Raw genomic sequence first — 25,023 nt, 5'->3', positions numbered from 1 at the left:
TTGCTTTTTTATGTATTTTGTGTCCTTGTTTTGCATTTTTGTGCTGTAAACCACCCTGTGATCTTCAGATGCAGAGTGGTATACAAATGTAATCAATCAATCAATAACATTAATAATAATAATATTAATAATATTAATAATATTAATATTAATAATAATAATAATAATAATAATAAAAAATTTTATTTATATCCCGCCCTCCCCAGCCGAAGCTGGGCTCAGGGCGGCTAACAACAATCAAAATAATCCAACGATTCTAAAAACATTTCATTATAAAAATTAATTAAAATCAAATTTATGGGAACCAATAAGCAAAATTCTATGCAGATTGCCAGAGGAGGGGGGTCAGGCTGCGCCCTGACCAAAGGCCTGGTGGAACAGCTCTGTTTTGCAGGCCCTGCGGAAAGATGTCAAGTCCCGCAGGGCCCTGGTCTCTTGCGACAGAGTGTTCCACCAGATTGGAGCTGCGGCCGAAAAGGCCCTGGTTCTAGTTGAGGCCAGCCTAACCTCTCTGCGGCCTGGGATCTTCAGGATGTTTTTATTTTCAGACCGTAAGTTCCTCCGTGGGACATACCAGGAGAGGCGGTCCCGTAGGTACGAGGGTCCTAGGCCGTATAGGGCTTTAAAGGTTAAAACCAGCACCTTAAACCTGATCCTGTACTCCACCGGGAGCCAGTGCAGCTGGTATAGTACCGGGTGAATGTGATCTCGCAGCGAAGACCCCATAAGGAGTCTCACCGCGGCATTCTGCACCCGATGGAGTTTCTGGGTCAGTCTCAAGTGTAGCCCCACGTAGAGCGAGTTATGCAATCCTACCCAAGTCTGCTCAGAAGTAAGTCCTATTAAAATCAATGGGGGACTCACTCTTGGATAAGTAGGGTTGTACTTGCAAGCTCAAGTGGTTTAACTTTTGTTGTGAGTCACAGCGCTCCAAATCTTTGCACCCAGCACAGCTTTGTTGTTGGCATCTGTCTGTCTTGAGAGACAACAGAGTGCACCTTCGGGGTGAAGAGACCTCTCTGGGGCACAAGCCTGGAAATCCCAGGCTGCCCAGATGGCAAAACCCCCCTCTTGGCTTCACTGATGTGGTCCAAAGGAAAAAGAGCAAGATATTGGGCACCAGTTTGGCTGCCGGAGTTGCCAGAAGGAGGCATACAAGGCGCCACCCAATCGCCTTAGGGACTTCACTCCGAATTTGTGTAGGGTTTACTCCTGAGCCTTGTCTTCTCCCGAAGGTATCCCGCCAGGCAGTGGAGCTTTAGGATCAGAGTTTTCGTTCTCCTAGGTGGGCACCATTCCCTGGTGGACGAGCCCCATCTGCCTCTCACTTCCCTCTACAGCACATGCAGAAAACGCTTTATTGAGTGTTGGACCCACTCTTGGTCAAGGCTGTTCTCCAACTGGAACACTCGCAGGCCAGTGTTTCCCAGTTGTCGGTGTTTATACTACATTTTTAAAGATTTGCCTTGAGAGAGTCTTTAAACCTCTTCTGTTGACCACCAGCATTACGCTTTCCATTTTTAAGTTTGGAATAGAGTAGTTGCTTTGGAAGACGATCATCAGGCATCTTCACAGCATGACCGGTCCAACGAAGATGATGTTGAGGAATCATTGCTCCAACACTGGTGATCGTTGCTTCTTCCAGTACACTGGTATTAGTTTGTCTGTCTTCCCAAGTGATGCGTAGTATTTTTCGGAGAGGCCGTTGATGGAATCTTTCGAGGAGTTGGAGATGGCACGCACACACACACGTCATATATTTCCTTATTCTGTTATTATCTTTTTAAGAATATGTTGGAAATTTAACAAAAAGTTTGCCTGTGTGCATCAAATTTAGGTGTTGTTGTTTTTTTTAAGGAAGCTGCTGACAACCCTGATTCTTTCAGAAACTGGTTACTATGAGATTTAAGTATAAAAACAGAGAGATGGCGCTAGTGAGTTTAGGACAGAACCCACACCGTTGCCTGGCAACGGAGACATTTCTCCCCCGCCCGGAAGGGGCAAAAAGCGCATGCGCCGCCGCGCCGCTCAGAGAAACCAAGCTCAGTCACGTGGCGCCAGATTCCCCGGCAAGAGTTACTACGAGGGAAAATCAAAAGCGCGCGCGGCATCAAGGCAAGCCACGTGGCCTTTAAAGGCCAATCAGCAAGCGAGAAGAGTTCCACAGACTCTGAGAAAGGTAGAGGGGAGAAAGAGGAGAAGCGGAATGGAGAGCGAAGACAATTGGATGGAGAAGAAACTTCTCGATATGGCTCCTTCCCCTTCCAGCCCCAGAAGCTGAAATCAGACATAGGAAATTTAGCTGACCTGGACACATTTTCCCCGTCAGGGAGCTGAGGGGGGGAAAAAAGCTCTAAACTCACCCCGGAAGCTGCCGAAAGTATACCTCTCTACTCAAAAGACGTCTATAAACAAGATCGGAAATGACGTTACAGAACCCCTTATCACGTGCCTGGGCAGCGACGACGTCAAGGTCACCCTCCTCTTCTTAAAGGGCCATGTCGCTGTGTGTGGCGCTGCTGCCTCGGAGGGGCCTGAGAGTGGCGGCGGCCGCGGCGGCCTTGGGAAGGCGCAGCCTGGCGCAGGCGAGGGCCGGCCGCAGCGGAGACGGAGGAGGGAAGCGCCTGACAACAGCCGCGGGAGCCGCTACCTTGGCGGGAGGCCTCGGCCTATCAGGTGCGAGGGGCGTGGCCAGAGACGGGGGCGTGACTTCCGTTGTGGGCGGGGTCTGCGCAGGCAGTAGTTAAATAAGGGCAAGAAGGGGAAGGTTGATGTCCCAGAATGTTGCCAGGCTTAGGCAGTCTGAGCTGCTAAAAGGGGATTTAATACGATCAAGAGCAATGGTTATTTATGTGCGTGTGTCAGAGCAGTTTATAGCGACTGCAGCCCATAAAATCCATATAATTAAAAGCCATATAAAAAGTTATGGCCGCAAATCAGGTGACAGTTGTGCAGAGATGTACAGTAGTACCTTGGGTTAAAAATGCTTCAGGTTACAGACGCTTCAGGTTACAGACTCTGCTAAGCCACAAATAGTGCTTCAGGTTAAGAACTGTGCTTCAGGATGAGAACAGAAATTGTGCTCCGGCGGTGCAGCGGCGGCAGGAGGCCTCATTAGCTAAAGTGGTGCTTCAGGTTAAAAACAGTTTCAGGTTAAGAACGGACCTCCGGAATGAATTTAGTATTTAACCCGAGGTACCACTGTATAAGATACAGAGGAAGGGCATTGAATACCCCTGAAGACAATTTGCTTGGGAATTACAGTACATAGACTGGAAAATTATCTAGGCAGATGTTGCAACCAGCTACAGTGGTACCTCGGGTTACATGCGCTTCAGGTTACAGACTCCACTAACCCAGAAATAGAACCTCAGGTTAAGAACTTTGCTTCAGGATGAGAACAGAAATCGGGCCCCAGCGGCGTGACGGCAGCAGGAGGCCCCATTAGCTAAAGTGGTGCTTCAGGTTAAGAACAGACCTCCGGAACGAATTAAATACTTAACCCGAAGTACCACTGTAATCTAATTGCCTGCATAACAGAAACATAAAAGAGGAAGGGTTTATTGAATTTATACCCTGCCCTTCCTCTCCATGCAGCTCAGGGCAGCAAAGAGAGATACAGTTTTTTAAAACAAATAAAAACATCCTAAAGGAGGCCACAACACTCTGAAAACAGTATCAATTGAAAACATATAAAACCAGTTATAGTGAAAAACATTCTAAAAAGCTATTATAATGTGTTTCTGTCCAGTGATCTAAAAGTGAAAGAATGTTTAGTAGTAGTTACAGGTAGGTAGCCGTGTTGGTCTGCCGTAGTCAAAACAAAATAATAATAATAATAATAATAAATTCCTTCCAGTAGCACCTTAGAGACCAACAAGGTGCGTGGATCTGAAGAAGTGTGCATGCACACAAAAGCTCATACCAATAACAAACTTAGTTGGTCTCTAAGGTGCTACTGGACGGAATTTATTAAAATTTTGTTTCGAATGATTGGTAGTCGTATTAAGTGGTTACTATTAGTTGTTACTGATGTTTATTATTATTATTATAATAGAAAGGGGGTTATTGGGTTGTTTTTTGTTTTAAATTATCTATTTTGTGTTTTTTATATTGTGATTTTGTGTTGTGAACCACCCTGAGATCGACAGGTATAGGGCGGTATACAAATTTAATAAATAATAAAATAATAATAATACTTACAAATGCCCTAGATGACTGTTCAGAGATTGCAAAACAGATGTCATCCCCTTAGGAGCCACTCTGGCTCCTGCTAAAACGCTCCACACTGTGAGATGATGGTCAAATGGTACACCTGCCCTCTGGGTCTGGCTTTCTAAACTCCATCTCCCTCTTCCTGTTTCCAGCCTTTTCCCTTTTCTCCCGCGAAGCTGAGAAAGAAAAGGATTCAGCAGAAGGGCAGAGCGAGGCGAAGGAAGAAGACACCATCATTCTTTTGCTAAAGAAGGCCAAGGTGAGGTTCTGGGGCCAAACTGGGACACGGGAACTTAATCACAGTGGGGGTGGGAGTCAACCCACTGGCCTCGCTGGCTGGGGCTAACAGGTGTTGGGGTTCAAAGCATGGAGGCGGGGGGCAAGGGGCACCAGGTTAGCTAGACCAATGACTCTCCTAACCTGCAGTGAGTCAGCTTCTCATGGTATCTAATACTTCAAATTGTAACTGACAGAGCATAGCAGGCAGTGGTATTCCTCAGTGATTTGGGTGTTTGGGAAATATTTTCCAGTGCTAATCGGCATAGGAAAATGTCCTGTTTCCATCAGAAAGTTTTCTGATGCCCAGAGAGCAGTGCATTCCACAGTGTGGTGTAGTGGTTAAGAGCGGTAGTCTCGTAGTCTGGTGTAACGGGTTCGCTTCCCCGCTCCTCTACATGCAGCTGCTGGGTGACCTTGGGCTATTCACACTTCTCTGAAGTCTCTCAGCCCCACTCACCTCACAGAGTGTTTGTTGTGGGGGAGGAAGGGAAAGGAGAATGTTAGCTGCTTTGAGACTCCTCAAAGGGAGTGAAAGGCGGGATATCAAATCCAAACTCCTCCTCCTCCTCCTCTTCTTCTTCTTCTTCTTCTTCTTCTTCTATTGCATCAATATCCCACCTTTTCTCCAAGCAGCTCAAAGTGGCGTCTACACTTCCCTCCTCCTCCCCATTTTATCCCACAACAACCCTGTGAGGTAGGTTAGGCTGAGAGGCAGTGATTGGCCCAAAGTCACCCAGGGATCTTCATGGCTGAGTGGGGATTCGAACCCTGATCTCCCAAGTCTTAGTCCAACACTCTAACCACTATACCATGCTGGTGTGGCCTCACATTTAAACCAGTTTGGAGCTGCTTAGGGCTTTTATGTCTTAGTACCAATACCTTGAACTTGGCTAGGTAGCAGATTGGCGGCCAGTGCAAATTGATGGTCTTCACTTGATGGTTTAAACCTGGCTTTCTCTGTTTTTGCCCCCAGCTGAGCATCATGAAAGGAGAGTTGGAAGAGGCGGAGAGGTTCCTTCACGAAGCTGCGAGGCTCTCGCACCAGTCGGACAACAAGCAAGCAATTATTTATACGTACGACACGGTGAGTCCAGGAGCTGCTTAAAACCCTGCAAGGAAGCCACACTGAATCGGAGGAACGTCTGTCCTGAGATCACAGCACAACATCTTATCATTGTGATTGTTATGATTCGCTTCCTGTGAGGCATCCCAGAGCGATGTACGATGCAGCGAAGAACGATGCAGTTGTACGGGTTAAAAATGTGTAAAACATTTGCACATAGAACAACAGTTCAAGGACAATCGTATAAAAACAGTTTCATGCGGCAACACTCACATACACACTGGTGGGTGAAAATACGGCTACCCGTTGTGTTAAATTGGAAAATATGAGGAAGAAGATCCATAATAATTATTATTATTATAATACATAGCTGGATAACGTGCATAAATTGTTCTGGAGTGCAACATTGAGCAGCCTTAAAACCTCAGCTTTCATTCCACAGAATCAAATGTGCACAACTTTCTAGTCCTCCTCGTTTTTCATATGGTTGAGATCTCCACTGATGGAAGCAGAGCAAAAGGACAATTTTTCCTCTTAAAACATCTAAGCAGCTCCATTTTTTTTTTTGTCTGTTGCAGATGGCGAATTTGGCTTTCATGAGGGGTCAGCTGGATCACGTAAGTAAGTTCAAGAAGAGGCCAACCCCTGTTGCCTACAGAACAGGGAGCGCTCCCTTAAGTCCCTAGTTGTTACTGGGACGGGTGAATCTGTGTTTGTTTTCAAGCCCTTTGAGAAAATTCAGCAGAATTTTAATGCAGTTTTAAAAATCTGAATGTAGATTTTTATATGCTTTTTTGCCTAATGTACACATATTTGCAAAGCAATTTCCCCTACTACAATGGAGTTTTGTATACTGTTTTCACAAATAAGTGTATTCTTATGCACACTTTACTGTTTGTTTTTTAAAACACGTCACCTAGCCAGATAACTTTATTGCAAGGTTCAGAGAAGCGCAAATTTTAAGGGATGGATGTGTTCTGGTTCTCTGTTACGGAAACTGCAAATTGTGTAGGTTCACCTTTAGACATGAACTGATTCTAGCTCTTTCCCTATCTCTTGGCTCTTTTGACCATTTCCCCCTTTTGTCCTCTCATTTCAGGCAGAAAAACTTTTCAAGGCAGCCATGAGCTACTTACTGGCTGGGGACATGAAGCAAGTAAGGATTTTTCTCTGCTAGAAACCCGTCCTGATCTGATCCCAGGTGTCTGGATTCTAGAAACACGTAATAAGCGAGACAGAACTTTGTAGTAGTTTTGGTGGAATTGGAGGAGGAGAAAGCTAACTTGCAGATTTGATTTTTAAGAAACTTCCATTTTATTTAAGAGATTTATATAGCTGCCCTACCAAGAAAGACCACAGAGTTTACAATGTAGGAACATAACGGTACTGGGCCAGGTGAGCTGATAGTTGCACCTGGTGAGGAAAGGCTAAGCAAAGAAGGTGCTATCCTGATCTGACTTCTGCCCATGCAGTTCCTGGAGCACCACATCCTGAATGGGGATGGAATGGGGACATTGGACCAGGGAGAGAGAGGGATGATCAATTTTCGGATGGTGGAGCCTAGTGGCAAGGAAGTACTTCTTAATGCAGGGCAGAATTAAACTATGGAACACAGGAGGCAGGATTAGGCCCTTCATGGAGGGATTAATATTGATGACTACTAGCACTGGTGGGTTTGCTCTGCCTCTGTGGTTGAAAGCAGTTGCTGGAAGCCACAGGAAGGGAGAGTGTTGCTCTTGTGCTTGAATCCTGTTTCCTGGTTTGCCACACGCATTTGGTTGGCCACTGTGGGAACAGGATGCTGGAGTAAATGGCCATTGGCCTGATCCAGCAGGCTTTTCCTGTGGTCTTAGCAGTGGGGTAAACAGCAATCTTAGGGACACGGGTGGCACTGTGGGTTAAACCACAGAGCCTAGGACTTGCCGATCAGAAGGTCGGAGGTTTGAATCCCCGTGACAGGGTGAGCTCCCGCTGCTTGGTCCCTGCTCCTGCCAACCTAGCAGTTCGAAAGCACGTTAAAATGCAAGTAGATAAATAGGTACCGCTTCAGTGGGAAGGTAAACGGCGTTTCCGTGCGCTGCTCTGGTTTGACAGAAGCGGCTTAATCATTCTGGCCACATGACCCGGAAGCTGTACGCCGGCTCCCTCGGCCAATAAAGCGAGATGAGCGCTGCAACCCCAGAGTCGGCCATGACTGGACCTAATGGTCAGCGGTCCCTTTACCTAAACAGCAATCTTAGCTGGCTAATCTCCTGCAACCTTCCTTCCCCTTCTCCAGGATGACAATGCCATCATAGAGATGTCCCTGAAGCTGGCCAGCATCTATGCAGCACGGAATGAGTAAGTTTGTCTGTCCAGGGAGACGTGGGGGGGCAGACGGGTTTTGCTGCACCAGTTCCCCACCCCTGTCTTAGCATACTTCCATCATGGCCTCTGAAATTTCAGTAGCTGTTCCCTGTTCCCATGCAGGGGAGGGGGGACACAGCTCAGTGATACAGCCCCTGTCTTGCATGAATAATTGTGAGGTTAAATTCCAGGCAGCTGCAGGGAGGGCTGGGAATGTCCGCAGCCTGAAACGCTGGGTCTACTCAAGAGCAAATCTTAGCTGGAGACAGCCCGTTATTATTGACCTGCCGAATGAATTGAGGTATCTCATCGGCCAGTTTATTTTTTGTTTTATTGATTTGTTAGTGCATTAAACCAAACCTTTTCCTCTAAGGAGCCCAAGGTGTGGCATGCATTGTTTGCCTCCTCCCCATTTAATCCTCACAGCAACCCTGCGAGGTAGGGGAGGCTGAGAGGGAGTGACAGCCAAAGGTCACTCAGCGAGCTTCATGGCGAGATTTGAACCCAGACCTCTCCCAGGTCCTAGTCCAACACTCTGAGTGCTGCACCGCACAGGCTCCACAGGTTGTTGGAACAAAAACACACCGTATTTTTCGCTCTATAAGACGCACCAGAGCATAAGACGCACCTAGTTTTTAGAGGAGGAAAACAAGAAAAAAAATATTCTGAATCTCAGAAGCCAGAACAGCAGGAGGGATCGCTGTGCAGTGAAATCAGCAATCCCTCTTGCTGTTCTGGCTTTTGGGGTAGCTGTGCAGCCTGCATTCGCTCCATAAGACGCACACACATCTCCCTTTACTTTTTAGGAGGGAAACAGTGAGTCTTATAGAGCAAAAATTACGATATTTCAGTTGTTTTACAGAATGTACAAATGCAGTTGCATTTAACCGATTTAAGTAATGTAGCCCTAAAAACACACCCTCCTCCCAAGCAGCTTAGTAGTAAGAAAACATAATGCAGCTCCCCATTTTGGGATTGTGATGGCATCCTTCTCCCCACTTACTTTATTTTTCTGGTTTAGGGACAAGTTGGCCCTGGCTGGCTACGAGTTCTGCATTCTGACCCTGGAGGAGAAGGTCGCAAAACAAAAGGACATCCCTGTTGACATTTTGCCAGGTATGGTGGGAAGGCAGAACAGCTGCTTTGCATGCAGAGTCCCGGGGTCCAGTCCCTGATGGCATCTCCCAGTAGGGCTGGGGATGTTCCCCCGCCTGAAAATCTAGAGCAGGCATCCCCAAACACGGCCCTCCAGCTGTTTTGGGACTACAACTCCCATCATCCTTAGCTAACAGGACCAGTGGTCAGGGATGATGGGAACTGTAGTCCCAAAACAGCGGGAGGGCCGGGTTTGGGGGTGCCTGCTCTAGAGAGCTGCTGTCAGCTAGCGTAGACGATGTTCTACATCAGGGTTTCCCAAACCTGGGTCCCCAGCTGTTTTTGGACTACAACTCCCATCATCCCAAGCGGCGGTCAGGGATGATGGGAACTGTAGTCCAAAAACAGCTGGAGACCCAAGTCTGGGAAAGCCTGTTCTCCATCGTGCATAGTTTCAGACACCTCTATCACAATCCCATTCCCTAAATACAGTGGTACCTCGAGTTACAGATGCTTCAGGTTACAGACTCCGTTAACCCAGAAATAGTACCTCGGGTTAAGAACTTTGCTTCAGGATGAGAACAGAAATCGTGCAGTGGCGGCAGCGGGAGGCCCTATTAGCTAAAGTGGTACCTCAGGTTAAGAACAGTTTCAGGTTAAGAACGGACCTCCGGAATGAATTAAGTTCTTAACCCGAGGTACCACTGTAAATAAAAAAACCAAATGTAGTACTCTTATCAAACTCAGGAACTTGGATTGCTGTTACAATTCCTCCCTGATTTCCTTTCCGACAACCCTAAGTCAGGGCAGAGGAAGAGAGGGAAGCCCAGGGCAGCCCAGAGGTCACCAGAGGTTTATCCTTGCATAATTTGAACCCAGTACCGACACATGAATTCAGAAATATGTGACCCCACCTCCAAAATTTGCCTCCTCCTATCCACTACACCAGGGGTCTGCAACCTGCGGCTCCGGAGCCGCATGTGGCTCTTTTACACCTTTGCTGCGGCTCCGGGGCGGATACTAGCGAGGGGAGGAGGCGCATTGTGCGCCCCAACACTCCCCACTGTGGTGGGCGCTGTACTGGCTGTGACATCGCATGGGGGCCGTGCGTGCGTTAGTCACACACCGTCCCGACGTCACCTGCCCGCCCGCCCGCCCGCCCGCTACATTGTAAGCTGGTCACTGCATTGAAAGGGGGCATGTACGCTGGTCACTGTTTTGAAGGGGAGTGAAGAACACACAAACAAAAAAAGGTAACTTGTTAATTTAACGTTTATTTCTATGAGGAGGAGTAATTCTGAGGGGTCAAACAAAGAAATAATAATAAAAAGTGACAAAAAAGTTATTTTTATAATGATGAGTTTTGCGGCTCCCAGGTTTTTTTTCCTTCGGAAATGGGTCCAAGTGGCTCTTTTTGTCTTAAAGGTTGCAGACCCCTGCACTACACCCCACTGGCTCTCGTCGCCACTCTCTTTCCCTCTCCTGTTCCCCACAGAGGAAGAAAAATCCGACACCCGTCTGCTCCTGGGAATGACCCTCGACTCGTACGCCCGCTACCTCCTGGCACACAGCCAGGCAGCCGCGGCCCAGAGGATGTACGAGAGGGCGCTGCAGATCTCCATGGAGGTTCAAGGGGAGACACACCCCCAGGTGAGGGCGCAGCATGGGAGCAGAGCAGTTGTGTTTTGGGAGTGGAGAACACCGATCTTTCTCCGCAAACAAAGCTAAGCGTCCAGACCGTAGCTCTGGGAAAGAGCCTGCGCAACGCATTCGGGGAACCTCCAGTTAAATAGGGATGCGGGTGGTACTGTGGGTTAAACCACAGAGCCTAGGACTTGCCGATCAGAAGGTTGGCGGTTCGAATCCTCGTGGCAGGTTGAGCTCCCGTTGCTCGGTCGCTGCTCCTGCCAACCTAGCAGTTCGAAAGCCCGTCAAAGTGCAAGTAGATAAATAGGTACCACTCCAGCGGGAAGGTAAACGGCGTTTCCGTGCGCTGCTCTGGTCCGCCAGAAGCGGCTTAGTCCTGCTGGCCACATGACCCGGAAGCTGTAAGCCGGCTCCCTCAGCCAGGAAAGCGAGATGAGCACCGCAACCCCAGAGTCATCCGCAATTGGACCTAACGGTCAGGGGTCCCTTTACCTTTACCTCCAGTTAAAAAAAAAAACCATAACCTGCAAGTTATCAGCTGGTGGGATCCTTGCTGGATATTCCTCTGCCTGAAACCCAGGAGAACAGCTGCCAGTCAGAAAAGAAGTGGAGCAGGACTGGCAAGGGCCGCAGTCGAGAGGCCTGGAGGGCCACACTCGGCCCCTAGCTGGCCTGAGGTTCCCCACCCCTGATGTGAGCAGATTCACTGCTGAAATGGGCCTCTGGTCACCCTTTAGATGTTCTCAGTGCAGATCATGCTCTTGCTAGATAGACAAGGCAAGGCTGGTTGAGGATGGATTCCTTTTGATGAGAGATCGTCCCTCCCGCTCCTTTCCCCCCCCCGACACAGACGGTGGTTCTGATGAACGATTTGGCGACGGCTCTGGATGCCCAGGGCCTCTACGAAGATGCCTACGTGCGAGTAAGGAGGGCGTCGGAGCTGGCCCAGCAGACAGAGCACCCAGAGACCTACGTTGTGTTGAACAACTTCGCTGGGATTCTCATGCACAAAGGTGGGTTGTAAAAGGGGGGGGGGGGTTGAAGGACAGTAGGTGGGGTGGATTTAACTGGAGAGCTGTCATCAAAAACAAGGACAGTTGCCCCCCCCCTCAATCTATTACCTGTTTCCCAAGGCAGATAAAGATGAAGTTCTTATTTGGGCAGCACATTAAGTTGAAACTGTGGAACTCCTTCCCACTGGAGGAAGTGATGGCTCCCAACTTGGATGGCTTTAAGAATGCACTGGACAAATTCACGGAGGAGGAGAAAGCTATTGATGGCTGCTATCAAAGACAGGCAGGCTCTGCCCCCACAGTTTGAGGCAACAAGGCTTCTGAATATCACTTGCTGGAAACTGCAGGAGGGGAGAGGGCTGCTTGCGGGTCTCCCACAATGGGCATCTGGTTGACGACCCAGAGGACGAGATCTACCAGGCTCTTCTCATGTTCTTAAGTCAGCTTCCTTGGCTACTCTGCCCTGCTTCCATTTTCCCTCAAGTAACTCCTCTCTGCTCTTTTGGTCAAGGAGGATGCCTGTATCAACATCCTTGCAAACCATGGAATTGTAGAGTTGAAGGGAGCCTAGGGGTCCTGTAGCCCAACCCCCTGTGGTGCAGGAATCTCAGCTAAATCATCCATGACAGATGGCCGTCCAACTTCTGCTTTAAAATCTCCATTGAAGGAGAGTCCACCATCTCCCGAGGGGGACGTCCGTTCCACTGTGGAACAGCTCTTACTTTCATAAAGCTTTTTCCTGATAATTAGAATCTCCCTTCTTGTCACTTGAATCCATTGGTTGGAGTCCTACTCTCCAGAGCAGGAGAAAACAAGTTTGCTCCCTCTTCTATGGATCGTCCTTCATGTACAGTGGTGCCTCGCAAGACGAAATTAATTCGTTCCGCAAGTCTTTTCGTCTTGCGAAGCACAGTTTCCCATAGGAATGCATTAAAAATCAATTAATGCGTTCCTATGGAAACCGCCTTCAGACCAGGTCCGGGGACAGTCTGTCCCCCGACCTCTTCTGAAGGCCGGCGGGGGGCGAAAGTCTTTGTCCCCCCTGCCTGCCTTCCCGGGAGAGCGGAGAAACGCAGTCCAGGACCTCTTCTGAAGGCTGGCGGGGGGCAAAAGTCTTTGCTCCCCCCTGCCTGCCTTCTCCGCTCTCTCGGGAAGGCAGGCAGGGGGGAGCAAAGCCTTTTGCCCCCCGCCCGCCTTCAGAAGCCATCCGGGATAGCGCGAAGCGCTTCCCTGCTATCCCGGACTGCTTTTAAAATGCTGGCGGTGGGGAGCAAAGCCTTTCGGCCCCCGCCGGCCTTCCTGGACCTCTTCTGAAGGCTGGAGGGGGGGGAAAGGCTTTGCTCCCCACTGCTAGCATTTAAAAGAGGTCCCCGGAGATTTCCCTATGGGCTTTCTTCTTGCGAAGCAAGCCCATAGGGAAATTCGTTTTGCGAAGCGCCTCCAAAACGGAAAACCCTTTCGTCTAGCGGGTTTTTCGTCTTGCGAGGCGTTCGTCTTGCGGGGCACCACTGTAATTGAAAATGGCTGTCGTCATCTCCTCTCAGTCTCCTATTTCCAGGCTAAACGTACCCAGCTCCTTCAAGCGTTCCTTGTAAGGCTCAGTTTGCAGACCCTCAATTTCCTTAGTCGCCCTCCTCTGCACACCTTCCAGCTTGTCAACATCCTTCTTAAACGGTGGTGCCCAGAATTGGACAGAGCATTCCAGCTGTGGTCCAACCAATAATAATGTAATATAATTTATTATTTATACCCCGCCCATCTGGCTGGCCTCCCAACAAAGTATTAAAATACAGTAGTCTGTTAAACATCAAAAGCTTCCCTAAAGAGGGCTGCCTTCAGATGTCTTCTAAGAGTCTGGTAGTTGTTGTTCTCTTTGACATCTGGTGGGAGGGCGTTCCACAGGGCTGGTGCCACCACCAAGAAGGCCCTCTGCCTGGTTCCCTGTAACTTGACCAAGGCAGAATCGAGTGGGACCATGACTTCCCTTGAGCTGGCCACAGTGCTACCTCCTGTCGCGAACGCCTCTGGTTGCGCATGCTCCGGGTTACAAGCTCCGCTAACCAGGAAGTAGCCGCTCCTGGTTGCGAACTTTGCCCCAGGATGCGAGCAGAAATTGCGCAGAGGGAGACGCCATTAGCGAAAGTGTGGCTCATGTTACAAGCGGCTTCCGGTTATGAACAGACCTCCGGAACGGATTCCATTGGTAACCAGAGGTACCTCTGTACAGTGGTACCTTGGGTTAAGTACTTAATTCATTCTGGAGGTTCGTTCTTAACCTGAAGCACCACTTTAGCTAATGGGGCCTCCCGCTGCCACTGCGCCACCAGAGCACAATTTCTGTTCTCATCCTGAAGCAAAGTTCTTAACCCGAGATACTATTTCTGGATTAGCAGAGTCCGTAACCTGAAGCGTATGTAACCTGAGGTACCACTGTATTTGAGAGGCTCCCTTATTTATATCAATGTCCTCACACGCAGCATGTGACTCAAGTCTCACACTGATTTCAGCCTCCACCTTTGCCTTATGGAGTCCCGAGGGCCAGTGATGATAATAATAATAATAATAATAATAATAATAATAATAATAACCGAATATTCCAACCGAATATTAAAAACAATACAGCCTCAGACATTAAAAACTTCCCTAAATGGGCCCCCAGAGCCTCAGATTACAGCTGCTTCAGGCTGCGTTTTTTCAGGTTACGGACCGCCGAAACCCAGAAGTACTGGAACGGGTTACTTCCAGGTTTCAGCAGTCACACATGCGCAGAAGCGCTAAATAGCACTTTGTGCATGTGCAGAAGCACCAAATTGCAACCTGTGCGTGCACAGACACTGGTTGTGAACATGCATCCCACACAGATCACATTCGCAACCCGAGCATCCACTGTATCTGCAACCAAAATCACATCTTCCTGTCTCCAGTTGCCTCAGTTTCCGGCAGACTTTGTGAAGCGCTATGTGCATAAATTGCATCATAGGAGAAAAATGTGTTTCTGTCACGGGGGTACTTACCTCATTTGCTTCCCTGCCCCCCCCCCCCGCTTCTCTCCCACAAAACGCAGAAGAGTATTCATCGGCGAAAGCTGTCTACAAAGAAGCCCTGCAGAAGGCAGAGGCAGCTGGAGACGGGGCTTCCGTCAGACACATCCGGAAAGAGCTGGCTGAGCTTGCCAGGCGGCAGAGGAAGGGGCCAGTCTCTACGGCCAGTTCCTCAGGAGGAGAACAGAAGTGATGGAGGCAGAGCAGGAGGGAGAGGGTGGCGCAAGCATCGCAGCAAAACCCTCAGAAGCCCAGCGTCTCCCTTTGCAGGTGTGTTGCGGGAAACGCAAGGCGACCCCATGAAGAATCCCTGGTAAAAGGGTCAAGAAAGGTCAGTGGGTGGGAGACCCCAGGAGGCTGGGGTGAGGTTGTGCCACCGAAATATACGATGCGGGCAGGCGACTCTGTAAATCTCTGGGCTGGGAAAGGAGACGAAAAGCTACGCTTTGCATCCCAAAACTGAATAAAGATGAATGCAGCTTAAGGGTGGATCTTTAAAAAGAAAGAAAGAAGAGAGTCGACAACATTTACTCTGAGGATTTAAGAGGGCTGGCACCGGCCCACTGGAGGGGGGGGGGGTGTTTAAGCAGGGTGAAGGGCTCTGGGGAAAAAGAAAGAAGTGGGTGGCGGAATGGGAGAATTTGCTTCCCTTTCCATTTCTTCCTCTTCCTTCCCCAACCCCAGCAGTTCAGAGGAGCTGGTGGGAGCCAGTTCAACTCCTGGGAAAGGGACACACAGTTCGCTTGGCCTGATCCAGGACGCTTTTCTTAGGACCTGGGTACACTTCCCAGCAGCTCCAGGTAGGGCTCCCTTAGGAGACCTGGCAAGATGCTGCCAGTCAGTGCCAGCAGTACTGGTGCAGATGGACCCCTGGGTCTGACTCTGTCACAAGCCAGCTTCTGCTCTCTCTTTCTTTGCCTCTGGTGGTAAGGACTGGGGCAGTGCCTAGGACAGAAGAATTTTGTTTTGGGTTGCCTGCCTCTCCTGACCAGCCCTCCACAGGGGCCTTACTGCTGGCCAGACTTCAGGACTCCCCTAAACCTAGAGCTATGGGGGAGAAGCACCCCCATGAAGCAGGGCGACAAGAGAGCCCCTTGTGCAAACAGAGCAATGTGTGTGGTAAAGGTAAAGGGACCCCTGACCGTTAGATCCAGTCGCGGACGACTCTGGGGTTGCGGCGCTCATCTCACTTTATTAGCCGAGGGAGCCAGCGTACAGCTTCCAGGTCATGTGGCCAGCATGACGAAGCCGCTTCTGGCAAACCAGAGCAGCACACAGAAACACCGTTTACCTTCCTGCCGGAGCGGTACCTATTTATCTACTTGCACTTTGACATGCTTTTGAACTGCTAGGTTGACCGAGCAACAGGAGCTCAGCCCGTCACGGGGATTTGAACCGCCGACCTTCCTGTCGGCAAGTCCTAGGCTCTGTGGTTTAACCCACAGCGCCACCCGCGTCCCTATAGGAGGATGTGCTACATCATGTGTTGGGGGAGAGACTAGGGGGCAGGATGCGGCCCATGCAGTGGGCTGCAGGGAAGAGTTGCAGAAGAGGTCCAGTTGCTGTCCCTCTTCTGGCCCAGCTTGGCCCATTGGGTGTACACGGCATCACTGGACTCACAACTCCCACCAACCAACATGGGAGTCCGGGAGCAGCTGCAGGATCCCTGTTCCTGGAGACAAATCCACAGAGGATGAGGCTGTTGGTGGCTCCCAGGAACACAGTTTCCATCCGGGAGGCACTGATGTCTCCGAATCCCACTTGCTGGAAGAGTTGCTGCTATTGCAACCCAGGTCTTCCTTGCTGTAAAGGTAAAGGGACCCCTGACCATTAGGTCCAGTCGTGGCTGACTTTGGGGTTGCAGCGCTCAACTCGCTTTATTGGCAGAGGGAGCCGGCGTACAGCTTCTGGGTCATGTGGCCAGCATGACTAAGCCACTTCTGGCGAACCAGAGCAGCGCACAGAAACGCCGTTTACCTTCCTGCCAGAGTGGTACCTATTTATCTACTTGCACTTTGACGTGCTTTCAAATTCAAAAGTCTTTGCTCCCCCCTGCCTGCCTTCTCCGCTCTCTCGGGAAGGCAGGCAGGGGGGAGCAAAGACTTTTGCCCCCCGCCAGCCTTCAGAAGAGGTCCAGGACCTCTTCTGAAGGCTGGCGGGGGGCAAAAGTCTTTGTCCCCCCTGCCTGCCTTCGCGGGGGCTTTTAAATCGCCCCGGGACACGGAAACACCGTTTACCTTCCCGCCGGAGCGGTACCTATTTATCTACTTGCACTTTGACATGCTTTTGAACTGCTAGGTTGGCAGGAGCAGGGACCGAACAACAGGAGCTCACCCGTTGCGGGGATTTGAACCGCCGACCTTCTGATCGGCAAGCCCAAAGCTTTGTGGTTTAACCCACAGCACCACCCACATCCCTTACACCATGCTTGCTGTATCCTCTATGAAATTGCCAAAACCTCTTTTGAAGCTGTCCAAGTCGTTGGCCATCACTGCCTCCTGCAGCAGCAGCAGCAGCGAGTTCCACAGTTCAACTATGCGCTGCATGAAGAACTATTTCCTTTTATCCACCCCGAATCTTCCAACAAAATTGGGAGAAGGGAAAAAGACTTCCAGCAGAACCACAGCTTTCCACCCCAGCCACCCACACCCTGTGCGCCCCAGTAATGGAATTTAAAGAAGACAAAACTCACCCAAAGCCTTCTGATTTAGGGAAACAAATTTACTATGGCTGCCCGTCAAAGCAACAAGTGGGGTGTTTTTTTTTCCTTTTAAAAACAAGAGACAATGTTGAAGCAAGAGAATTATCGGGACCGGGGCGGGCTGTGCCATTCAAGCAGTTCAGTGTGTGGCCGGCGAGGGAACCCTCGCCACGTCTGTGTTATCGGGGAGCGAGAGAAGGGAGCTTCACCATTATGTACCCATGCAATAAAAGTATTTTCACAGTGTTGCCAAACAGAAACCCAACTGTATGGGGAAAGAAAATTTACAGCGTGGCAGAATCATTAAAAAGACATCCTCACCTGCCAGAGGGCCAGGGTTGGTTTGTATTAAAAATAAAAAATAAATGTACAGGATTCATTAAACGGGGTCAGTTTAAAAAAAAAAAAAGTTTTCCCACAAGGTGTTGAACAACCACAGAAAAGGGGTGGGGGGGTGGGGAATCCCTAGAATTAGGTGGGGGGGAGAGAGGAAAGATAGTTTGTGCTACTTGCAAGAAGTAGCTCTCTGCAGATCAAGCAAGGATGGGATGCGGAGGGGAACTTAGGGGTGTGAGCCTGGTTGGGGGACACGTTGACTGTGGTTGCCCCTCAAAACCGGAGCTCACAGGCAGGAGATGTCCTGGGCTGTATCGCGTGCTCAAAATATTATACCCTTTGATAAAACACTTTCCTTAAAAATAAAAAGATAAAATGACCCCAAAAACATTTATGCAATGATTTGAATGAACAAAAGCACACCAGATACCTAGCAACAGAGCTGGGACAGGGGAGTGTGGAAAGGGGGGGGGGGGACACAGCAGGAAAAAAAAAGTTACCTCTATTTACATAAGAATGATTTTTTTTTCCTTAAGGAGACATTATGTTAGGCTTTTTCTCTTTACAAATAAAAGATGTTGCTCAGGAATAGGTCCTTTTTTCCCTTCCTTTCCGTTCCTCTTTCTTTTTGTTAAAAAAACAAAGAAAACCTCTTTACATATTTATCTTCAGGGCACTGAGCCTCCCCTTGCTCACGTAGGCTTGCGTAGAAAGGGAGTCTTGATAAAAATAAAACCCCCCACAAAACCGGCTCCTGTAACTCCTTCATCTTCCAAGGTCCCGGCTCTTGCTTGCAAAGTCTTGGGGGCGGGGGGAGACGTGTCATTTTAAAAACAAAAAGCGCAACCCAACAGTTTCCAACGCAGAAACGAAGTTTCTTTTATAAAAGGGTCCTTCCCCTTGCCTCCCTGGGCCGCCTCCTCCTCCTGGTTCAGTCGTCGCTGTCCGAAAGCGTCTCGTACTGGGCGGATAGGAGGGGCGCCGGCTCCCGTTCCCATATCCGGTTGGGCTGGTGGGAGGCGGCCTGGCTGACCGAGGGAGGGGCGCAGGCGATGGACGTTGGAGGGGTGCTGCTCAACATGCGCATGGTCAGAGGGTTGTATGGGAACTGCGTGGATCCTGGAGGGTTAAGGTTTTAGAAGGGGGGGGGGAGGGAAAAGGGGAGAAGAAGAAATGAGGGGTTGAAATATCGTCCCAAGTCCTATCATCCTGTGCACAGAGCCCCCAGCCGGATCCTGCATTTTGGGTCAAGCACATTCCAACCCAGGGTTGACTAGACTTGAGATGAATTGATTCTGGGAGCAGAATGAATTGGATTAGGAGGTTAAACCTGAACTACCGCCCTGTGCAACTGGTGGGAGACAAGATCTTGTGGCATCAGCTACTGTGAGGTTCACAAATCCTTCCCCCTCAAGGTGGTTCTCAATAGAGTCCTCCGAGCTCTGCTGCAGGAGACCCACTGGTTGTCTACCTGAACAGAACTGCGTAAGGCAGGGGTGCCCAAACTTTGTTCAAAGAGGGCCAGACTTGATGAAGTGCACAAAGTTGTTAAGCTTTTTGAGCTTTTGGGGGGATTTTACCCCCAGGAAATATTCCAACCAGCGGGCTGGATTAGCCTCCCCCCCCCAATGGGCTTTGGACATGCCTGGCGTAAGAGAATACCGGATCAGACCAATGGCCTCTTTAGTCCATCCTCCAGCTCTCAGTGGTTGACCAGTGAAACCCACAAGCAGGATCTGAACCCAATAGCTTATCTCTCCTCTGGCGGTTTCCAGCTACAGTCGTACCTTGGAAGTCGAACGGAATCCGTTCCAGAAGTCTGTTCGACTTCCAAAACGTTCGGAAACCAAGGTGCGGCTTCCGGAAGCCTTGTCGGGTGTTCGGGTTCCAAAGAACGTTCGCAAAGCAGAACACTCACTTCCGGGTTTGTGGCATTCGAGAGCCAAAACGTTCGACTTGCAAGGCGTTTGGGATCCAAGGTACGACTGTACTGGGATTTAGAAGCATGGCTGCCTCCAGCTGTGGAAGCAGAGCACAGCAGGCTTGGTACCCAAGGACAGTCCTTTCCTCCTCCATGAATAGGCCTTTCCTCCCTGTGAGGCTCGTTTCACATCATCAAGCCACTGGCATTATTGGCCCGCACCTGGGATCACCCTCTCCCAATATATTTATTGACTGTTTCTGTTTCACAAAACTTATATGGCTCTTGATTGTAAGGACAGCAGAGCATCCTACCCCTTTCAATCTAATTGTGATTTCGTTCTGGTTATAAGCCACCCCCGTTTTCTTTCGTTGGAGTATCCCAACAGGTCGATTGTGATCTACTGGTAGATCCCTGCGAGGTTTTGGTAGATCGTGCTTGATCTCTGCCTCCCTTTCCTTAGCATCGCTAAAACTGACTCCTGCCACGCCCCCTCACCCTGCCCTCCATTGTTGTTTGATCTCTGGAAGAGAAGACGGAGCTTTCTCTGTGCTGCTGTTTTGATCCACAGCGATCTTTTTGTGAGTGACTTTACCCCTTTGTCCCTTGCCTTTAACCCCCCCCCCCATGGAGCTCCCCCCAAAAAGCCGGTTTTTTAACCCCTAAAAAACGGGGCTTTTCTTCTCCCTAAGTAAGTTCAACAACTTTGAGCTGAACCCCCCCCCCCCCAAATGGGGGCAGATCACTGCCAGTTTTTAATTCTGAAAGTAGATCGCAGTCTCTCGAGAGTTGGCCACCCATGTATCCTTTTCCCATTTGCCTTTTTAACATGGTTTGGTGGCTAAGCTGCTCTGTTTTCTTTCAATGGCATATCCATGCCGGACTCCTGTCTGAAATGCTGGGGAGCCAATAATGTTAGTCTGTGTTGACAACAGTAAGCCGATGGCCCACAGTCTGACTCTGCCTAAGGCAGCTTCCTGTGGCTCTGTTTAAAGGAGCTCTCCATTCAGAACGACGAGGACTGCAAACTTGGCTTTTCATTTTAAGGGAAGAGCTGCAGCTTACTGGAAAAGAAAACTGCCTTGCTAGGTGGCCTGGTGGCCTAAAGAAACTGCCTAATTTGCTTTGATTTACGCCAGGGGTCAGCAAACTTTTTCAGCAGGGGGCCGGTCCACTGTCCCTCAGACCTTGTGGGGGGGGGGCGGACTACATTTTTGGGGTGGAATGAACCAATTCCTATGCCCCACAAATAACCCAGAGATGCATTTTAAATAAAAGGACACATTCTACTCATGTCAAAACACGCTGATTCCTGGACTGTCCGCGGGCCGGATTGAGAAGGCGATTGGGCCTTAGTTTGCCTACCCATGCTTTATGTGAACAAATAAAAACAGCCTTCTGGAAGATCTTGCCACCCACAGCAAGGCGCTTCCTCCTGGCGCCCACGACTGGCCTGGCTCACCTGTGGAGGAGGGCCGGTCTTCCCACGACCACACCGGCGTCTGCCTGTGGTAGTCCCCTTCCGAGTGCACCGACGAGACCGACGAGGGCCGCTCCGTCCCCAAGTAGCCTTGCCCGGGGATCGGAGACTTGGACTTCCTGCTGCCCGATTTCCCCATCAGCTTTTGCTTGCTGACACCACCTGGAAAAAGGAAAGGTGGAGGAAGGGATGCCAGGGCCTCTTCCACGCCCTCGGACAGAGACTGCCCAGTTCTCTGCAACAGAGGGGGATGCCTCTTCACGTGGGGTGAGAATGGGACACGGGCTGCTGCGTGGGCAGTGGGCTTGGTTTCAAAAGTTGCATTCAAATTGTTTTTATAAAGGAATGCAAGAAGAGTCCGGCTGGATCAGGCTAAGAGGGGGGGTCCCATCTGGTCCAGCATCTTGTTCTCGCAGTAGCCAACCAGTTGCCATCTTTGGCTACATGCTGCCTTCACTGAAGGCATAGCATCATACGAGTTGGAAGGGGTTCCGAGGGTCATCTAGTCCAACCCCTGCAATGCAGGAATCTCAACTAAAACATCCATGACAGAGGGCCATCCACCTCCACTTAAACACCTCCAAGGAAGGAGAGTCCACCAGCTCCCAAGAGAGACCGTTCCATTGTCAAACAGCTCCCACTGTCAGAAAGTTCTTCCAGATGTTTACCCGGAATTTCCTTTCTTGTTACTTGAAGCCATTGGCTCGAGTCCTACCCTCTGGAGTGGAGAAAACAAGCTTGCCCCATCTTCCATGTTACAGCCCTTGAGATATCTGGAGAGGGCTATCATATCTCTTCTCACTCTCCTCTTTTCTATGCTAAACACCCCCAACTCCTTCAACCGTTCCTCATCAGGCTTGGTTTCGAGACCCTTGATCATCCTGGTCGCCCTCCTCTGCATACCTTCCATCTTGTCAATGTCCTTCTTAAATTGTGGTGCCCAGAACTGAACACAGGGCTCCAGCTGCGGTCTGACCAAGGGCAGAATAGAATGGTCCTATTACTTCCCTTGATCTGGACTCTATACTTCAGTTGATGCAGTCTAGAATAGCATTAGCTTATTTTTTGCTGCTGCATCACATTATTTAGGGAAGCTTTTAACGTTTAATAGACTATTGTATTTTAATATTCTGTTGGGAGCCCCTGAGAGTGGCTGGGGAAACCCAGCCAGATGGGCGCGGTATGTGTGTGTGTTATTCATATACATATAAATAAAAAAAATAATAATAATTTACTCGTGTTCAGCTTGCGGTCTACAGAGACCCCTAGATCCTTTTCACGTGGAAGCCAGGTGCCCCCGTCTTACATTAGGTCTAGTCACGGACGGCTTGGGGGTCGCGGTGCTCATCTCGCTTTACTGGCCGAGGGAGCCGGCGTACAGCTTCCGGATCATGTGGCCAGCATGACTAAGCTGCTTCTGGCGAACCAGAGCAGCGCACGGAAATGCCGTTTACCTTCCCACTGGAGCGGTACCTATTTATCTACTTGCACTTTGACGTGCTTTTAAACTGCAAAGTTGGCAGGAGCTGGGACCGAGCAACGGGAGCTCACCCTGTCGTGGGGATTCGAACCGCCAACCTTCTGATCGGCAAGCCCTAGGCTCTGTGGTTTAACCCACAGCGCCACCTGTGAAGTCAATTGGAGATTGAGGGCATGTGACATAAATGAACGTTAAGACGAGTCCTGGGGGCCCATTTAGTTCAGAATCCTGTTCTCGCAGTGGCAGATTCCCTCAAGCAGGACCAAGCGCCAGAACAACTCTCCCCTTCTGTGGTTTGTAGCAACTGGTGCTCGAAGGAAGCATTGCCTGCCTGCAACCATGAAGCCGCAAAATTTGCGTATGAAGGACCTGCTGGGCCCATGCAGCCGCCGCAAGCTTCCCCCCAAGCGTACCGCAGTCGCCCTTACCTGGGTTGGGGGAAGGGTTGGCGTCTTCCCTCCGGAGATCGCTGCTGGCTGCCAGAGAGGGGTTGGAGCCCGCAGAGACCAGTCCCATGGGCTGGGCCATGACGATGGCGTGGTCCTCCCCTTTGTCGTCAAAGTTGCCCATCAGGGCCTTGCGGATGATGTCCTCCAGGCCCAGGTTGCTGGCAGGATCTGCAAAGGAATGACCTCGAGCACTGACTGGACCTGGGAGGAGGAAAGAGAGACAGGGAGGGAACAAGAGGAGGAGGGGTGGCAGGGACAGGAAGAGGCAGTTTTCAAGAGGGGCAGAGAAAGTGGGGGGAGAGAAAGAAAATGGTGAGTACAGTTGATGCAATGCTCCAAAGCAGGGGTCAACAAACTTTTCCAGCAGGGGGCCGGTCCACTGCCCCTCAGACCTTGTGGGGGGCCGGACTATATTTTGAAAAAAAAAAAAAAAGAACGAATTCCTATGCCCCACAAATAACCCAGAGGTGCATTTTAAGTAAAAGCACACATTCTACTCATGTAAAAACACCAGGCAGGCCCCACAAAAACCCCAGAGGTGCATTTTAAATAAAAGCACACATTCAACTCACATAAAAACACCAGGCAGGCCCCACAAAAAACCCAGAGATGCATTTAAAATAAAAGGACACATTCTACTCATGTAAAAACATGCTGATTCCCAGACCGTCCGCGGGCCGGATTTAGAAGGCGATTGGGCCAGATCCGGCCCCTCAGGCCTTAGTTTGCCTACCCATGCTCCAAAGCTTCAGTTTGCAAACTGTGAAGCAGCTGGGGAAAAAATCCACCGTGCCAGCGACTGACAGTAGGAGCACTGTTTTGGTTGCAAAATAATAAAGGCTTGCCGCATGCAAGGCTGCTAATGTGTGCATTGAAAACGCAAGAGCAAAGGGATTTACACGGGTGCCAGACTGACAGGCATCCCCCCCCATGACACCTTGCACGATCACCTCACCAATTCCTCAGGAATTAAAGAGTTTCCCCGTCCCCCGGTGGGATCTACAGACCTAAGAATGTTTCCTGGTTGATGAAATGCAAGTGTCTTAGCTGTGCTTCCTGCATTGCAGGGGGTTGGACTCGATGACCTTTGGGAGTCCCAGCACTACAATTCCATGACTGTTGAGCTCACAGATGTGGACAAGTTGTTGTTGTTTTTAAAAAAGTGAATGTGGCTGCGATGTGACAACCCCATACAAAGTGTCAGCAGCTACTTCTGTAGCTCCCTGCCCTTATTGTGGCAGGATCGGTGCTGCATCTATTTAAGGTTCTAGACCTCATCGTTTCAATTTCTGAGGTTTCTCCCCACACGCAAACATTTCCTAAAATGCTGTGAAGGCGGCATCCAAACTCTCAGGTTACCACGGGCTCCACTGTGAGAGCAGCTTTGTCACCCAACAGCAGCTCAAGACTGCGGTAAGGAAGAGGGAACCTCCTCTGTCCCACGACTCACTAGGTGCTTTCAAGGAAGGCTCACCTGAGGTAGTGACCGCGGGCAAGTTAAAGATTTCAGTCCCTGGCTGAGCGGCAGCTGTTGAAAAAGAGACACACAAAACACACGTCCCAATCAGAATCAACTCGGGCAAATTCAAACATGTCCTCATCTAAATGAGATTCTCTTCCATTCCTCTGCCCTGCAGGGATAAGGAAGCTTTTTGAACTCAAGGGCTGGATTCCTTCTGGGACCACAGTGGGGAGGAGGCGGAGCCAGAGGCAAAAGTGGGCGGAGCAACAGGTGTGGCTTTTACCCTATCTCTGCACCAGGAGTGAGTATCAGCCATTCCCCAGCATAGCTGCAGCTGATGGGATTGGTAGTCCAAAATGTCTGGAGGGCACCGGGTTGAGGAAGAGTGGGTGGAATGGCCCAGATGCCTCCAAATGCAAAGATGAGGATGAAAGTCGATTGAAAGGAGGAGGTGAGGATAGAACAGCAACTCACACAGAGAGACAGACAGGGAGT

The 25,023-nt window shown here is 49.9% G+C and overlaps 3 protein-coding genes across 9 annotated transcripts in view; 1 reads left to right on the top strand and 2 right to left on the bottom strand.

The window, feature by feature from the left end:
• ZSWIM7 (zinc finger SWIM-type containing 7) overlaps positions 1 to 2,589 on the bottom strand; it is a 70,970-nt gene extending 68,381 nt beyond the window's left edge. Inside the window, exon 1 of one of the 2 annotated variants that reach the window (XM_083715319.1) lies at positions 2,453 to 2,589. The gene's annotated coding sequence lies outside the window, so the exon portion shown is untranslated. Of the gene's footprint in view, positions 1 to 2,363 lie in introns of both variants that reach the window. The other variant, XM_083715317.1, reaches the window with a different exon arrangement.
• On the top strand, positions 2,499 to 18,365 carry TTC19 (tetratricopeptide repeat domain 19; the record flags this gene model as incomplete). Its single annotated transcript, XM_083715246.1, has 11 exons — positions 2,499 to 2,676; positions 4,368 to 4,474; positions 5,468 to 5,578; positions 6,136 to 6,174; positions 6,657 to 6,713; positions 7,836 to 7,897; positions 8,925 to 9,019; positions 10,494 to 10,648; positions 11,496 to 11,658; positions 14,723 to 16,691; positions 16,950 to 18,365. The coding sequence occupies 10 exons, from the start codon at positions 2,499 to 2,501 to the stop codon at positions 14,890 to 14,892; spliced, it is 1,137 nt and encodes a 378-aa protein (XP_083571372.1). The 3' UTR covers positions 14,893 to 16,691; positions 16,950 to 18,365.
• The window catches only part of NCOR1 (nuclear receptor corepressor 1), a 105,939-nt gene continuing 98,321 nt past the window's right edge, over positions 17,406 to 25,023 (bottom strand). For 3 of the 6 annotated variants that reach the window (XM_083714945.1, XM_083714949.1, XM_083714947.1), the window contains 4 exons: positions 24,541 to 24,594; positions 23,031 to 23,267; positions 21,120 to 21,299; positions 17,406 to 18,855 (listed from right to left, as the gene is read on the bottom strand). In XM_083714945.1, coding sequence (XP_083571071.1) covers positions 18,668 to 18,855; positions 21,120 to 21,299; positions 23,031 to 23,267; positions 24,541 to 24,594 — 659 coding nt within the window. In that variant the 3' untranslated portion in view covers positions 17,406 to 18,667. The remainder of the gene's footprint in view (positions 18,856 to 21,119; positions 21,300 to 23,030; positions 23,268 to 24,540; positions 24,595 to 25,023) is intronic. The other 3 variants (XM_083714946.1, XM_083714950.1, XM_083714948.1) reach the window with 1 other exon arrangement.

Source organism: Podarcis gaigeae (genome assembly GCF_964106915.1).
Source record: "Podarcis gaigeae genome assembly, chromosome: 15".
NCBI classification, from domain to species: Eukaryota; Metazoa; Chordata; class Lepidosauria; order Squamata; family Lacertidae; genus Podarcis; species Podarcis gaigeae.
Note: the sequence above shows the minus strand (reverse complement) of the source record. Positions and strands in the feature narration are given on the sequence as shown.